The sequence below is a fragment of the Chiloscyllium punctatum genome, chromosome 8, assembly GCF_047496795.1.
Source record: "Chiloscyllium punctatum isolate Juve2018m chromosome 8, sChiPun1.3, whole genome shotgun sequence".
Taxonomy (NCBI): Eukaryota; Metazoa; Chordata; class Chondrichthyes; order Orectolobiformes; family Hemiscylliidae; genus Chiloscyllium; species Chiloscyllium punctatum.
The window spans coordinates 39,703,778-39,720,279 of NC_092746.1; the positions used below are offsets into that span (position 1 = coordinate 39,703,778).

General features: G+C 40.2%; 1 protein-coding gene across 1 annotated transcript; it reads right to left on the reverse strand.

The window, feature by feature from the left end:
- seraf (Schwann cell-specific EGF-like repeat autocrine factor) lies at positions 1–16,261 on the reverse strand. Its single transcript, XM_072575401.1, has 5 exons — positions 15,817–16,261; positions 15,095–15,190; positions 4,527–4,631; positions 4,239–4,334; positions 1–511 (listed from the first exon to the last, which is right to left on the reverse strand). Exons 1-5 carry the CDS (start codon positions 16,046–16,048, stop codon positions 405–407), a joined length of 636 nt encoding a protein of 211 aa, XP_072431502.1. The 5' UTR covers positions 16,049–16,261; the 3' UTR covers positions 1–404.
- Between the last annotated feature and the right edge of the window lie 241 nt (positions 16,262–16,502).

Sequence of the window (16,502 nt, forward strand, 5' to 3'; positions counted from 1 at the left end):
TGAAGCCTCAAAATCATACTTTATTGTACTTGCACTTGGAATGTCAGTCAGACAATTGTACAGCGCTTTTAGAACAATGTTAAATATCCTCGAATAATTATGGTTGATCAATGATTGTGCTAAAACAGCCAACACTCCATTATGTTTTATAACAGAAATAGCACTACACCAAATATAACCACTGTGTTTAAAAACCCAAGTAGACGCTACACATAGAGATATTAAAAAGTGCTGCCAATTTAGCAGCAAGTAAAGAATATTAAAGGTAATGAACCATGTTATTTTTCCACCTATTTGTCAATTATTAACTCCATTATTCAGTCATTACTGAGAAGTAATCTAATGGATGGTTTGGCCAAAGGAAACAGTGACAGAGGTCTCCACTTGATGAACATGCTGTTCATTTACTTTATTTTCTGTGTGCATTGAGGACCAGTGTAGGATCCACGACACTGACACAAATTAGGCGCAATGCATTTCCCTCCATGTACGCAAGGGTTGTCACAAACCGCTGCAAACAAACAGAAGATCAGTGTTTTTAATCCAGAATCACGTTTTGTATTTATACATGTCCAGCATTGGAACAGAGAAAATCACACATTGCACATATTTCTGGGTTCTCCATGTCCTGCCAAATCCCATACATAAAGAAGTTAGCTTTTCCGAAAAGCTTCCACATAATTATGACCATTTAGGCTGAGATAGGAGAAATTTCTTGTGTGTTTTTGGAATTCTCTAAATCAGAGAGCTGTGGATACTCACTCGTTGAGTATGTTCAAGATCGAGAACAAAGTATTTTTTGGGCATGGAACAAATGCAAGGGCATTTGGATACAGTGTGAAACCAGAGTTGATAAGAAAGTTCAACCGTGATCTTACTGGATGATAAAGCCACGCTCCTGTTTCTTTCGAAGTTATGGTCTTCAACATGTCAGTTTATTTACTAGAACATACTGTGCGTTGATTGTGTTGCAATATAGTTTTTAAGTGAAACAAGCAAAGGTGACTCTTCACGCTTGACAGTTAGTTATGAAAAAATATTCTGAGTTGAAGGTGTTATCACAGCATTGCCTGCAATGTGAAGAAGTCTCTAACCTATTTCCAGGATTTTGTGTTTTCACAAGCACTGCTTAAAGGTGCAGGCTGGATAGGGTCAGGGGCCCACATCATGCACTTCCATCTTCCTTGGTTCCATTGTGGGGATAGACATGTCCTAGTTCTCTGCCATTTTGATGGAAGCAGCCCAACATTTAAAGGACTACTCATTCATGCCACCTCAGAGGTAGTATAATGAAAGTCTGGCTGAGGTACAACTTGAAGGATAAGTTTGAAAAGTCTTACCCAATCCCCTAAACCGAGTGATATTGCCCACTGTGGGTCCTTGTACCCTCATATGCAATTCTGACCAAGCCTCCATGTCCCTTTATATTCTCTATGCCACGCCATGTTGTCCATCCACCCCAATGACCCTTCATAACCTCTATAGCAAGCTATGCTAACCCAATGCCTTTTCATTTGCTGAACACTCTGTATTGAACAGATGGACATGACAATGTGTTGAAACAGCCTACACATTGATTTTACTTCAGGTTAATGGAGATTAAACCAAAAGACAATGTAGAATTGTAGGCACTTGAAAGCTCTTTAACTTCTGAGCAAAATTGTCCAATCAATCAATGCTTCTGCTGAGGCACAGCTGCTTTTGTACTCAAATTGCTATCTCGTTTCTTGTCCAAGAATACACAATAAGGCTCAGGTGGAGATGCACAGCCTCACATGGAAGGTGTGAAGGGTCATGTTGGTGGACATAAGGCAATGTGAATAGAGCAAGGGATGTGTATGGGAAATGAAAGACGAGGACTTGATTATAGTATAATTCGGATGAAGTCCCACAATACCAATGCAAGCACTTTAAACAACCAACCTCTGCATTCAGCATATCCTGGGACTACCTCTGGAACTCCTTCTGGAGCAGAGGGTTCCACTCCAGTTCACAGTCATCCTAGGACAAAAATCCTGCCTCAGGGTGCTTTTTCTCCTAAGGCAGATGGATGTACCATGCTAAACGATTTCCCAACTTGAGTTGTACGCCTCAAAGATGGAAATTCTTATTTTTTTGTACAGTGTTTTTTTTTGTTTGATGCAATAAGATCCAGACACAATATATTATGAAATCTAACTGATAAACAAAAATCAAAATAACTCAAAATGATTTAAAAAAAACATTTTTAAACACTTAACCATTAAGGAAAAGAAAAATTGACTGATTCAACAAGAACAGATTCACTTGGTTTCATAATTTATTGAAGAGTAATGTAACACCCATCTGCACACGTTGCAATACAAATTAAAATAAGCTCATTATAAAAAATAACCTTTCACCAAACTGTCCAGTGTAATACATTTAACCTGATATTAAAATAAACAAAACTAGTTTTAAAAATCTGTGTAGAAATGTTTACTAGTTAAATAGGCATATTCAATTTTTAAGGAAATTCATTGTCTAATATTTAAAGGTTTCTACAAGCTGACTCATTGTGTTATACCACCAAAAGAGAGGGTTATTTTTTAGTGAGCCCTTTTTCAAAGGCCAGAAAATGGATGCAAGTAGTTGGAACTCACTATGGCAATCAATGCATAGTAAGACGATAAAATGTAGGAGCAGAGGAAGCCATTTAGCTCATTGAGTCTGCTCCACCATTCAATGAAATTGTGGCTCATCTGATCATTCTCAACTGTACTATTCTGCCTTTTCCTGATGACCCTTGAATCCCTTACTGACTTAAAGTCTATTGCAGCCTTGGGACCTACTTCATAATTCAGCCTTGACAGCCGCCTGCAGTAAAGTATTCCATAGATTCACTACCCTCGAAGAGAAGAAATTCCTCCTTATCTCTGTTATAAGTATGTATCCCCTTATTGTGAGGTTATGCCCTCCAATCTCCTAGAAAGAGAAACAACTTTTTTTTGTATCTACCCTGTCAAATCCTCTAAAAATCTTGTTCGTTTAAATAAGATCACTCATTCTTCGCCTTTGAAATAAAAGCCAATACTCCATTTGCCTCCCCTATTCCCCACTGAATTTAAATGCTAGATTTTGTGGTTCATGACAAGGACTCCCAGTTTTCCCTGCTCCATAGCATTCTACAGTCTTTCACCATTTAAAGAATATTTAGCTCCTCTACTCTTCCTGCCAAAGCGTATAACCTCACATTTCCCAACATGATATTGCGTGCAAAATTCTGGTCTCCTTCCTATTGGAAAGATGTTGTGAAACCTGAAAGGGTTCAGAAAAGATTTACAAGGATGTTGCCAGGGTTGGAGGATCTGAGCTATAGGGAGATGCTGGACAAGCTGGGGCTATTTTCCCTGGAGCGTTGGAGGCTGAGGGGTAGACCTTTATAGAGGTTTACAAAATTATGAGGGGCATGGATAAATAGACAAAATCTTTTCCCTGGGATCGGGGAGTCCAGAACTAGAAGGCATAGGTTTAGGGTGAGAGGGGAAACATATAAAAGAGACCTAAGGGGCAACTTTTTCACACAGAGGGTAATACGTGTTAGGAATGAGCTGCCAGAGGATGTGGTGGAGGCTGGTACAATTGCAACATTTAAGAGGCACTTGGATGGGTAAATGAATAGGAAGGGTTTGGAGGGATATGGGCCGGGTGCTGGCAGGTGGGACTAGATTGGGTTGGGATATCTGGTCGGCGTGGACAGGTTGGACTGATGGGTCTGTTTCCATGCTGTACATCTCTATGACTCTATGATATTCTACCTGCCAAGTTTATGCCCACTCATGTAATCAGTCTGTATCTCTCTGAAAACTCTTTGAATCATCCTTGCCACTTAGCTTGCCAAATATTTTTGTATCATCCTCAAACTTCAATCGAGGATAATGGCCAGTTTTGCAGTTGGGACTGACTTCTAATATGTCTCCTTTTAATCCACCACAAATAATTGCGATTTTTTTTTAACTTGATTTGACCAATTTCAAGCGAATTTCACAGAAAAACCAACACAACATAGTGGAAGTTCCTGCCCAAATGATTGCCCTTCTTCAATCACACAAAATAAACACAAATATATCAACAACTACTTTACCCTCTTAAAATGGTTTTGACAAAAGAAAAATAAATCAGCATTCGAACAATTCTGGACAATTCATTATGCCTGGTTTTACACAGCAGTGTGTAAAACAATATATCATAGTATGCCTTAAATGTAGGTTTAGTCTTACCTAAATGGCAGGCTCCACCAACCCATCCATCTAAGCAATTACAGATACCTGGTGCCAAACAGCTTCCCCCATTCCGACATCCCTGGGGACAGATTGCTGTTGGGTGGGTAGGGAGGGGATAGGAGGAGAGACAACAGATAAACATTGTCAGGATTCCAAGATTCAGTAATGTGTGGCCATTGACATTTTCAGGGAAAACGTACCCATTCACCAGATGACCAATGCAAGAATTTTAATTTACCTTTTCATTTTTCCAAAATAAAACTACAAATGTAAGATTTCCTTTACCTTCCTGACATCTTGATCCCTTCCAGCCAGAGGAACATAGGCACTTCACAGCACTGTTAACAGAGATGCACTCTCCACCATTGAGACAACCACCTTCACAAGTAGCTAAATAGAGGTAACATTAATGTAAAATAAATGTTAACAAATTTGCTGGTTTTAATTTAAAACTTCACATGAATGTTCATGTTTCTAATATAATCCCATCTACCCCTCCATTTCAATATTTATGTGTTCCCTCTTCTTTCCTGATACCTACCTATCTGTTATTATGGACCAGAATGTGCAAAAATGAATCTGAGCAATGCATACCATTATGAATGCACAAAACGGTTGTCAAATTTTCATGAGAAGAAGATATCCCATGAACTGAGTATCACCAACATTTTTTTTGTTGTTTTCCACCACCTCCCATTAACTTTGTTCCATTGTGCTTGCTGCAATGCAGTTTACATTTGCAGCAATTGGTGGGCAACTTCTTTTCAAATCTAAATGTGCAATTGTACTTCAAAATGATTTGGCTATACTATAAGATGTCCCTTCTCGAAGAAATGACCATATACAGTTACACAGTTCAGTTTCATTTTTTTCTTATCCAGACAGCCAGCATTTAGATACTTGGAATGACAGAAAGGTGGGGCACAAACCCATTATATACCACAAAATGCAACAGAATTATTTGGGGCATTCAATTACATTCCGCAGCCTTACAAACTTCTTTACCAGAAGAGCTTCCTGCTTTCTAACATAAACTTCATCTTTAATTTTATTTCAATATTCTTCATTATAGATTCATAAAACACTGGACATTATTTATTTCCACTTATCCAATATATCAAATAGATGTAATATTCAAATAAGTGTAGAACTGCACATTTAATCTTCTGTTCTGCTCTTCTGCATTTCTAAAATATTTAAATTTGGTCCCATATTATTTGATGTAATGTCTATAATGTTGATGCTACAGAGCATAATTGTCCTTTAGATTATTTCAGAAATAATTTCTCTAAACCAGTAATTAGCAAATCATCAGTGAGAGTCTTCAGTGAAGCACTGGTGGTCGGTCCCACCTCTCTATTTATAGGTCTTGGTTTCTTAAGGTGGGTGATGTCATTTCTGGTTCTTTTTTCAAGGGGATGTAGATAGGATCTAAATTGATGTGTTTATTAATGGAATTCTGGTTAGAATGCCATGCCTCTAAGAATTCCCGTGTGTGTCTTTGTTTCACCTGTCCTGGGATGTGTGTGTTGTCCCAGTCAAAGTGGTGTCCTCCTTTGTCTGTACGTATAGAAACTAGTGATACTGGATCATGTATTTTGGTGGCCAGTTCATGTTCATGTATCCTGGTGGCAAGTTTCCTGCTGGTTTGTCTGATGTAGTATTTTTTTTACAGTTCTTGCATGGTACCTTGTAAATGACGTTAATCATCCCAACACCCATAAACGGAGCTGCATAAAGTCATTATTTCAATGAGCTACATCACACTGCAGCACCCAATAACTACAAAAAGCAGAAGAAAAATATCTATAGAATGTTTTTAAGAAAAACGGGTACCCAATAAACATAATCCATCGATTCCTCAGAAGCAAACCCAAAGAACCAGACACAACGAAACCAAAAACTATAGCCACATTACCTTACATCAAAGACATATCAGAAATGACTTTCAGACTACTCGCACTCCTTGCCATCATGGTAGCCCACAAACCTACCAAGACACTTAAACAGCGACTAATGAACCTAAAGGATCCATTAGATACTACCAGCAAAACTAATGTCATTTACAAAATACCATGCAAGAATTGTAAAAAAAACACTACATTGAACAAACTAGCAGGAAACTTACCACCAGGATACCTGAACACCAATTGGCCACCAAAACATATGACCCACTATCACTAGTTTCTATACATACAGACAAAGAAGGATACCACTTTGACTGGGACAGCACACACATCCTCGGACAGGCAAAACAAAGGCACGCATGAGAATTCTTAGAGGCATGGCATTCTAACCAGAACTCCATCAATGAACACATCAATTTAGATCCTATCTACTTCCCCTTGAAAAAAGAACCAAAAGTGACATCACCCACCTTAAAAAAACCAAGATCTATAAATAGAGAGGCAGGACAAACCACCAGCACTTCACTGGAGATTCTGATGATGATGTTACCTAGTATTGTGACGAAAGTCAGCCTTATCATTGAGAAGTGTAAAGCTTACTGTAGGTAATAAAACACCTTCAAGCTTATAGATCATTGCAGCATCACACACTTCCCTCACAATTTATCTGCAGTTTACCACATTCTTTACAAGCATCATCAGTACTTCACCCAAAGTGGGTTTTATTTTGCTGATAGTACAGCTTCTACAGTGTTAGCCTACTTTCATACATCTGCAGTTCTCTAATGTTTTGTTAGCTTTTCTTATTATTGACAATATGATTGAAGCTCAATCCATTAACTAACTTAATTCCTTCATTAGAAAGTAATTAGTAAAACAAAAACAAATACGTTTCTAATGTGAAGAAACATATTTTCATTTATTTATATTATGGTTGTATTATATTTATATATTGTATTATGTTAAACTGAATAAGTACACCAGAGGTATGTGCAAACAAAAGTTAATGATGTATCTCTCTACTATCACACATATTTAAATGCATTTTGAATGCCTTTATTTTGTTTTATTTAATCTTACAGAATTAAGTAAGCTTTGTTGATAATCAAGCACAAAAATCCAAAGATGAATTGCAAAAATAATTTGATAAATGTGCTGTGGTCCTGATAAAATATTTAAGAACTAAAGTTAAAATATTCAGACATTAGAACATCATTCAGAATGGAGCAATTCAGTTACTTGACCATTCTGAGCTCAATATCTACCTGTTCCGTTATCTGTATAAACAGCTGCTGTAAGTGCTGTACTACTGGATACAGGAATCTTATTCAAACAGCACTTCATAGCCCAGAAACCACTTGCACAGGCAAAGACAAGAGCAGCAATATCGTGGGAGCTCATAACTGCGAGGATTGCAGAAGCCAAGAAAGAAAGCTCCCATCACTTTGCCAGGGCAACTAGGAATGTGCAGTAAATGTGGTGTTGTGGAAGTTGCCCAAATTGCAACAATAATTAAGAAATTAGAGATCCATTGCATAAATGGAGCTGGATTTTATGCTCCTCTGATAAATCTCCTTTCACTGGCTAAAGAAGCCCATCAACAGTCTCAGTGGACATGGCCTTTACAGCAAAACACGTCCAAGAAAAGTTCAGAGAGTAGCAGCAACATCTTTATATAGACTTCTTTGATTGCACAAAGGCCTTCACCTCTGAAAACCAGCAGGAATTATGAAGGATTCTCCTCAAATTTAGCTACCTACAGAAATTCATCAGACACACAAGAAATGGTCTCCATTAACAGAATTACCACTGATTCAATAAAAGTACAAACTGGGGTCAAGCAAGACTGTGTCATTATACCAATATTCCTCTCCATTCTCTTTGCCACAACACTCCACCCCATAAGCATAAAGCTTCCTAATGGCTTGAAGCTAATCAACCGGATGAGCTAATCAACCCTTCACCTGATGAAGGGCTTTTGCCTGAAACATCAATTTTCCTGCTCCTCGGATGCTGCCTGACCTGCTGTGCTTTTCCAACACTACACTAATCTTGACTCTGATCTCCAGCATCTGCAGTTCTCACTTTCACCACGTTATCCATATGCCTAACTCAAGATTCCTAAAACAAACTCTCTGCACTCTATGCTTCAACACAGTCCATTAACAATGCCGTACACAATTGGAAAATTATTAAGTTGTATATTTTCAGCAGTACGGGACACTCCTCTCATTTTGAAAATATTTAATGAGGATGCCTGTGTCTTAGGCAATTATTCACCTGATCAAATGGATTAATGTTGGTATTTTTAATAAGAACATTAATCGGACTTTTTACGTATTTAGCAAGATTTTTCAGATGTTTTCACTGATTCAATGTGACATAATTGTTTAACTCTATTCCTTCGCAAACATTACATTCTGACTACATTCTGAGATTATCCTTGTCTGTTTGCAAATTTGGTATCACGTTCCATAAGATTTTGACCTTATATTCCCTTATTTCTCGTTCTCAACATTTTCCGATTTGACCCATGTCTTGGCTCATCTGCTGCTGAAGCTCTCAGTAATTCCTTTACTTCTAGACTCATAATGCCCTCACAGTGCTCAGGAAGGAGATGCTTTGATGGTTGTTGCAATCGCTGTTCTTGTATGGGGTCACAATCTTTTCATCCTGAATATCCAAGAGTTCTGCTGGCTCCTTCCAGCTGAAACAAAGAAGCTTGTGTATTATGTTGCAGAGGGCTAGTTTCCTATGTTTGGTGAATGCAGGTGATATAACGTCAACACTTGGAGCTCTGTCCATGGAAGCTGCAAGAGAATATCATGAACAAAATAGAACGCTATATATTGCCTTCATGAATTCAAGCCTTCAAGACTGTGAACAAAGGTGGTCTATTTAAGCCTCTGAAGAAATTCGCTGTCTGATGAAGTTGCTCTATCTCTACTTTCTCTGACCCTGACTTTCCCTGACTTCTACCTTCCATAAACATGAAGTCACCTATAGTTCTGCTGCCCATCTTTTAAATCACAGGTCGTCCTGTCTGCCTGTGTTCACTGACCTACAATGGTTCCCAGTCAAGCAAATTCCTGATTTTAAAATTCTCATCCTTGTTTTCAAATCCTTCCATGTTCCTGGCCTCCACTATCTCTATACCCTCTTTCAATCCAACAACCCTCTGAAATATAAGCAAACCTCCAATTCTGCCCTGATAAGCCTGCCCAATTTTAAATGCTCCATCATTGATGATCAGACTTTCAGTTACCTAGACTCTAACTTCTGGAATATCATTGTCTACAGTTCACCACCTTTCTTACACACCTTAAAACATATCTCTTCAAATAGACTTTTGGTCTTCTGTCCTAATATCTCTTTATGTGACTCTGTTTCATACTTTCTTGTGTGGATGTTACTGCAAAGCAATTAGGGCTATCAAAGATGCTTTATAGTAAAAAATTGTTATCAGGCATTCATTGATTTAATGTAAATGGCATTTTAAAAGCATCAGCTAAATCTTGTTCAAAGGCCAAATTTACATAAATAACATATTTTGAAATATTTATAAATCTGCTTCTGATGTTCAAACCAAACTCCTCACAAGTGTAAGAGGGTCTGTTTAATTCACACTGCAGGTCTTCCTCAACACTGACTTATTGCAACATTATTGGCATGAAATAATTTTTCATGAAGACTTGGTATACTTTTGCCTTGGATCTCAGACAAGTAAGGCTAAGCAGATTTGCATCAGTTCTTGAATGGAGGGACAACCTCTCAGCTGTCAGGTCACATACAAAGAGAAGAATATGCCAAAGAATATCATTGCCAGAGCATAGTTTCATTTGACCCCACTATGGATCTCAAATGGTTTTTAGCCATTGTGTTCTCATAGCTGACCTTACCCATCATGAGGTCAGGGACAGTGGCGATCACATTGAGCAGCTTGAATAGGCATTTTTTCCCAGAAGCTTAAACAGAGGAGCTCTGCTCACAGCCTTGGTGAGATTCATGAGGGCAATGCATAATGATCTGTCTTTTTCTCATCATATTCTCTTGCAGCTTCAAGTGCTGACGCTATATCATCTGCATCCATCAAACACAGGAAACCAGCCCTCCTGCAACATGTGCACAAGTTTCTCTGTTTCTGCTCGAGGGAGCTGGCAGTATCCCTGCTCCTTCAGGCTGCAAAAATTCCAGGTTCCAAACCTGGAAGATTTACATTTGACATGATTTCCTCAGTCCAACAGTAGCAATTTACGTAACTTGTTCAAAATTCATTTAAAAAAAAGATTCTGATCAAAACCATCATGTTTTAAAATGTTTACTTTTTAGTTATATAAAATGGTTTATATCAAAGAAATCTGACTTGGCAAGACAAAGACAGTTGTTTTAATGCTGTATTATTGAGCAGGAAGTCATACACTCTACTGCCTGTGATTTTCACTCACACTACACAACATAACTGGACCTCAGTGACAAACGTCCCTCTCCAACTCTCAGGTTTCAGTACAGGCAGGTTTGTACTTTGGCTCAAGATCCACAATGAGCATCCTTGCTGCAGAGAACAAAATCTAGATCACAGTTTCAGTTCTCTCACCAGAACTGGCAATAGTTAAAAGATGTCAGCAAAGAGGGTTACCTCAGATTACAACAGGATCTTGACCAGATGAGCCAATGGGCTGAGAAATAACAGATGGAGTTTAATTCAGATAAATGCGAGGTGCTGCATTTTGGGAAAGCAAATCTTAGCAGGACTTATACACTTAATGGTAAGGTCCCAGGGAGTGTTGCTGAATAGAGAGACCTTGGAGTGCAGGTTCATAGCTCCTTGAAAGTGGAGTCACAGGTAGATAGGATAGTGAAGAAGGCGTTTGGTATGCTTTCCTTTATTGGTCAGACTATTGAGTACAGGAGTTGGGAGGTCATGTTACGGCTGTACGGGACATTGGTTAGGCCACGGTTGGAATATTGCGTGCAATTCTGGTCTCCTTCCTATCGGAAAGATGTTGTGAAACTTGAAAGGGTTCAGAAAAGATTTACAGGAATGTTGCCAGGGTTGGAGGATCTGAGCAGGGAGAGGCTGAACAGGCTGGGGCTGTTTTCCCTGGAGCGTCAGAAGCTGAGGGGTGACCTTATAGAGGATTACAAAATTATGAGGGGCATGGATAGGATAAATAGACAAAGTCTTTTCCCTGGCGTTGAGGAGTCCAGAACTAGAGGGCATAGGTTTAGGATGAGAGGGGAAAGATATAAAAGAGACCTAAGGGGCAACTTTTTCATGCAGAGTGTGGTACATGTATGGAATGAGCTGCCAGAGGATGTGGTGGAGGCTGGTACAATTGCAACATTTGAGAAGCATTTGGATGGGTATATGAATAGGAAGGGTTTGGAGGGATATGGGCCAGGTGCTGGCAGGTGGGACTAGATTGGGTTGGGATATCTGGTCGGCATGGACGGGTTGGACCGAAGGGTTTGTTTCTATGCTATACATCTCTATGACTCTATGTACTTGCATAGAACCTGTTACAAAGATAGTAATATGGGGGAGGAGGAAAATCACAAGGGGAAGATCTATGATGCAGTGGAAGGCAGTTTAATTAAAAACAAAGGGGATCATGATGGAAATCCATGGGACAAGTAAAGAAACAAGAAATCACTCAAGGGAAGGTGTAAATAAGAATAACAAAATCATCATTAACGAATACAATCCAATGAAACAGGTGTTGGTTTGACATCAATGTTGAATCCAGGTGACTGTTAAGTAACCTTAGAAAGACGAGGAACAGAGCATTTAGATTCTGATGAACATCATTGCAACAGTGTACGAGGCAGAGCACAGCTGAGGTCCGAGTGAGGGAAGAGGAGTTTAAATACTAGCCAACCGAATGTTCAGGGTCACATTTGTGGCGGGCACTTCCATTCGCAACGGTCAACCAATTTGCATTCAGTGTCTCCAATGTAGAGGAGTCTACATTGTAAACAGTAAATATGGTATGTTGTACAAGATTGTATTAAGCAAGTTTTAATTAAATTGCATTTTCACCTAAAGGAAATATTTGACATGTTGAATAATGGATCATTTACACTGGTGTGAGAAAGTACTGTATTAAGGAAAAGTGGTGCTGAAGCTGATTGAGGACAACACTCAAAAGCCACAGGTATGGTTGGAAAATCCATCACCAAAAGTCTCCCAAATCACTCTGGGAACATCATTCATGGTGTGGGAGAAAATCCGCTTCCCTGCCCACCCACAGCATGGCCACAAAGAACATAAACTTATCTCTCCACACTTCAGGCTCACTGCCTTTATTCCTGATGAAGGGCTTTTGCCCGAAACGTCGATTTCGAAGCTACTGGGATGCTGCCTGAACTGCTGTGCTCTTCCAGTATCACTAATCCACATAAGGAACCATGTCTGCCTAAGCCACAACAGAAACTACCCAGAGTGCCTAAGCCTTGACCAAACAGGCTAACTAAGACACTGGGCAGGAAAAAAAGGAGATATGACTCAAGCCACTTCCAGACTGGGCAATACATTTCCCGAGACAGCCTGACAACAGACCTTTTAGCCCTCAGTAAGCACAACTGCTCCCGAAGCCCAAAGGGCAGCCTCACTCATCATACATAGTGGAACTCCGCAAAGGATCCTCTGACTGAAAGGCACCAAGGTACCTTGCTTGTGGACTAACCATAATGGAAACCCATTGATGCCAGAATGAGAAATATTAGCACCTACTCTCACAAAGAATCAGAATCTCCTAACTCAATCACAGACTGGTTGATGCTACCGGATGGCTGATTGTCCTCCCACTGATTATGTTTTACTCTTCATTGTACTGTAATTCACACATTACTGTCCCCCTATAAAACTGCCTGTGCTCACTGCTTGAGGAAGAAAATGTTTGGCGTACCTGTACACACTGTCAGTTCTATGTCAGCCTAGTCAATTTCACTTCTAGCCATATTGCCTTTAATAAGCAGTTTGTCAATTTCACATCTGTGCTTGTGTGGTCTCTGTTCAATTGGATGATTTCTCTGACAGATGGGAATGGCCAATATGGTGCAAGATCACCCATCAGAGTTGAGTGGAAAGAAATGGTGAGGAGCTGCACCTCTTATAGGCTGGTTCTCTCTCAAGCTTGTGAATAGGTTCATGAGTACAAAGTTTGTGAGAAGATTTGTAGCTCGGGTGCTCATTGTTGTGGTTCTGTTCGTCGAGCTGGGAATTTGTGTTGCAGACATTTTGTCCCCTGTCTAGGTGACATCCTAAGTGTTTGGGAGCCTCCATGAAGCGCTTTTGTGATGATTCCTCCGGCATTTATAGTGGTTTGAATCTGCTGCTGCCAGTTGTCAGTTCCACCTGTCCGTTGCAGTGGTTGGTATATTGGGTCCAGGTCGATGTGCTTATTGATTGAATCTGTGGATGAGTGCCATGCCTCTAGGAATTCCCTGGCTGTTCTCTGTTTGGCTTGTCCTATAATAATAGTGTTGTCCCAGTCAGCTGGAACTGACAACCGGAAGCGGCAGATTCAGACCACTATAAATGCCGGAGGAAACATCACAGAAGCACTTCACAGGAGGCTCCCAAGCGCTGAGGATGTCACCTAGACAGGGGATGAAACGTCTGCAACACAAATTCTCAGCTCGGCAAACAGAACCACAAAACAGGTTCATGAGTAAGCAACGAACAGTTAGTTAAGTCAATGCCAATAGTGAGGATGTCACCAGCACAGAACATCTATGTGGCTGAAGGGGCTGGCATGTGGGAGAACCTGGGGTTGAGTGTGAGAAACAAGGACCACAAACTTCCAGCATTCAGCAGCCATTTTGCCAAGGCCAGGAACAGTCTTCTTAGCAAGGCCAGGAATTGCCTTTCTGTTGGGGTTTTCCTGATCCTCAACATCCACTCACCAGTCTAAATGATCATCTCCATCAATTCCATCACTTCCAACATAATGCTGCCATCTTGCTTTCCCCTCTTCATTCAGCATTCTGAATGAGCTGTTTCCTCCATTCCCTTTCCTAATTACGCTGAGCAGCCCTCTTCCTTCCCTCAGCAGCTTCTCATATAAGTGAAGCAGATGCACCATCTTGACTCCTCTTTCTCCACCATCTAGAACACCAGCATTCCTTTCAGATGAAACACAGATGACGTATATTCCTTTTCATTCCATCACTATATTGTTTGCAATGATGCCTCCTCCATGGGAGACCAAACGCACATTGGGTGATATTTCCTTTCAGTCTGCATCCCTGAGCTATTGGTCGCTTGACACTTTAATGCTCTGCCCCATTTACATGCTGTTCCACTGAAACTCAATCTAACCTCAATGAACACCATCTCATCTTCCAACCACTACTTAATGTTCAACAACTTCAAATTCTCTGGTTCCATTTTTCAGATTTTTTCATGTGGCAACACAGGATAGTTCTGTTTTTCCCACTAATGCCTTCTCTAGGTCGTTTTTTTCTCCCCCCTTGTCCATTACCGTCTCTTTTGCTTTGCATTATCATGGCTATTGTCATTTAATCAAGCCTGTTTTCCAATTCTTTCCTTTTTTCTCCCAGCTCCTCCTTCCCCCATGTATTTGTTTAAAACCAGTTTCATCTCCATTTGTGATGAAAGGGTACGGATCTGAAATGTTAACTCTGTTCCTCCGGATAAAAATCCGTTGGATAATCCTGGAGCCTGCTGTTTTTTTTTACTTGGAATTTCACAGCCGGGAGGTCCTGGGCAGATAAAACAGCAGCAAACACATTCCTAAGGGACGTCCTGATTTACACAAAAGTGCTCCCCACGAATAATCTTTGCAAACAACCAAGGTTATTTATAAAGCGGACAGAGAGGTGTCTCCTGCAAACAAATTAAGAATTGGTTTACAAAAGTAATCGGTTTGCAGTTTCACGTTGTGACAATGAGTTGATTTACTTTCCAGGTTTGCATGTTACCTTTGTGACAGTATCGCCCTCCAACGCCAGGGGGACAGCGGCATTTCCCAGGACGGAGACACTCTCCGCCGTTCTTACACTTCGGATAACAAGTCACTGGAATCACAACGAATGAAGTGGACAGTAAATGATTCGCTCAAAGCACAAGTGATCAGAATGTGACACTTAAAAACAAAATCACTAGCCGGGAGAAATGTTGTGCTTTAGATACATGAAACATTACGTTTAAGATATAATACCAAACACAGGCTTCAGTTCTACAATGAAGAACTTCTCGGTCATGGGAAAGGTGTCTTGAGCAATTTCCTCCGACTCACTTTGTTTATTATCGACTCTGTGCGTCCCTTCGTTGGCTTTTACTCAAAATCAAATTGCCTGGCCCAACACAGCAAACTGTACCAGATAAACAGGGAAATCGGTTGTGCCAATCATACCAATGTATTTTAACTTAAATTTTAATTTTGAATCACATTAATACTGAATCGAAACGTTTTGTTTGGCAAAGTATTATTTGATCTAATTTAACTTTCAAGTATAATATGATCTCAAGTATTAAAACGAAAAGTAAGACACACATTTTGTTACAGTATCTTCCTATATTGACGATTCTACGTTCAAAAAGGAATACCTGAGGTAAGTTTTGAACCACATTGAAACGGATGGGAATTTGACCGGTGGTTTCCCTGTAATTCTCGAGCAGAACACTGTGTAAATGTACTTACCGTACTGACACAGGTCACCCTCGTATCCTTTGGAACAGAAGCAAGTGTTATTCCTGATACATAGCCCCCCATGTTGACACGGGGGATCGCACTTCGCTTTGGGATCGAAAACAAAAGGAACCACCACTCCACGTGATGCCTTCGACCGAGCTTCGCAGACGCCCGGCAGCAGAAAGACCAAACACTGCAAAACGCACAAAGTCACGGCGAAACCTGTTGGCTGGGCTTTCATTGCTGCTGGTGGCCTCCGGGCGCCTCAAACTGAACTGAAAGTGCACCGAGTGCCTGTGACCTCTCCCGTGAAGTTTCAATCGAACTTCTGGCAAACCTCCCCGGGGGTCTCCAGCACACTCCAATTGGTGGTTTGCAGTTGGTTTAGGAGAACTGACGGGGAAGGGGAGCTCGATGAATAATGCAAAAAGCAGGTGCCAAAGGCTGTTCGATTCTAGAGCTTTGTGAGACTTCATAGGGCTGGTCCCAGAACGTTTAATGTAGGCTTAACCATTCAAACTTTCGAACGAACTCCCTCATTACAAAGCCAATGGTAATTTGTAGAAGCTGAAAGAAAATCTCTGAACGTTCCGCTTTGTTTGAGTTTCCACGTTTATCTTGACAAAACAGCAAGGAATAAGTGGCGAATACTAAATGGCAAGATAAATGTAAAAATGAGGAAGTTAACAGAAAGC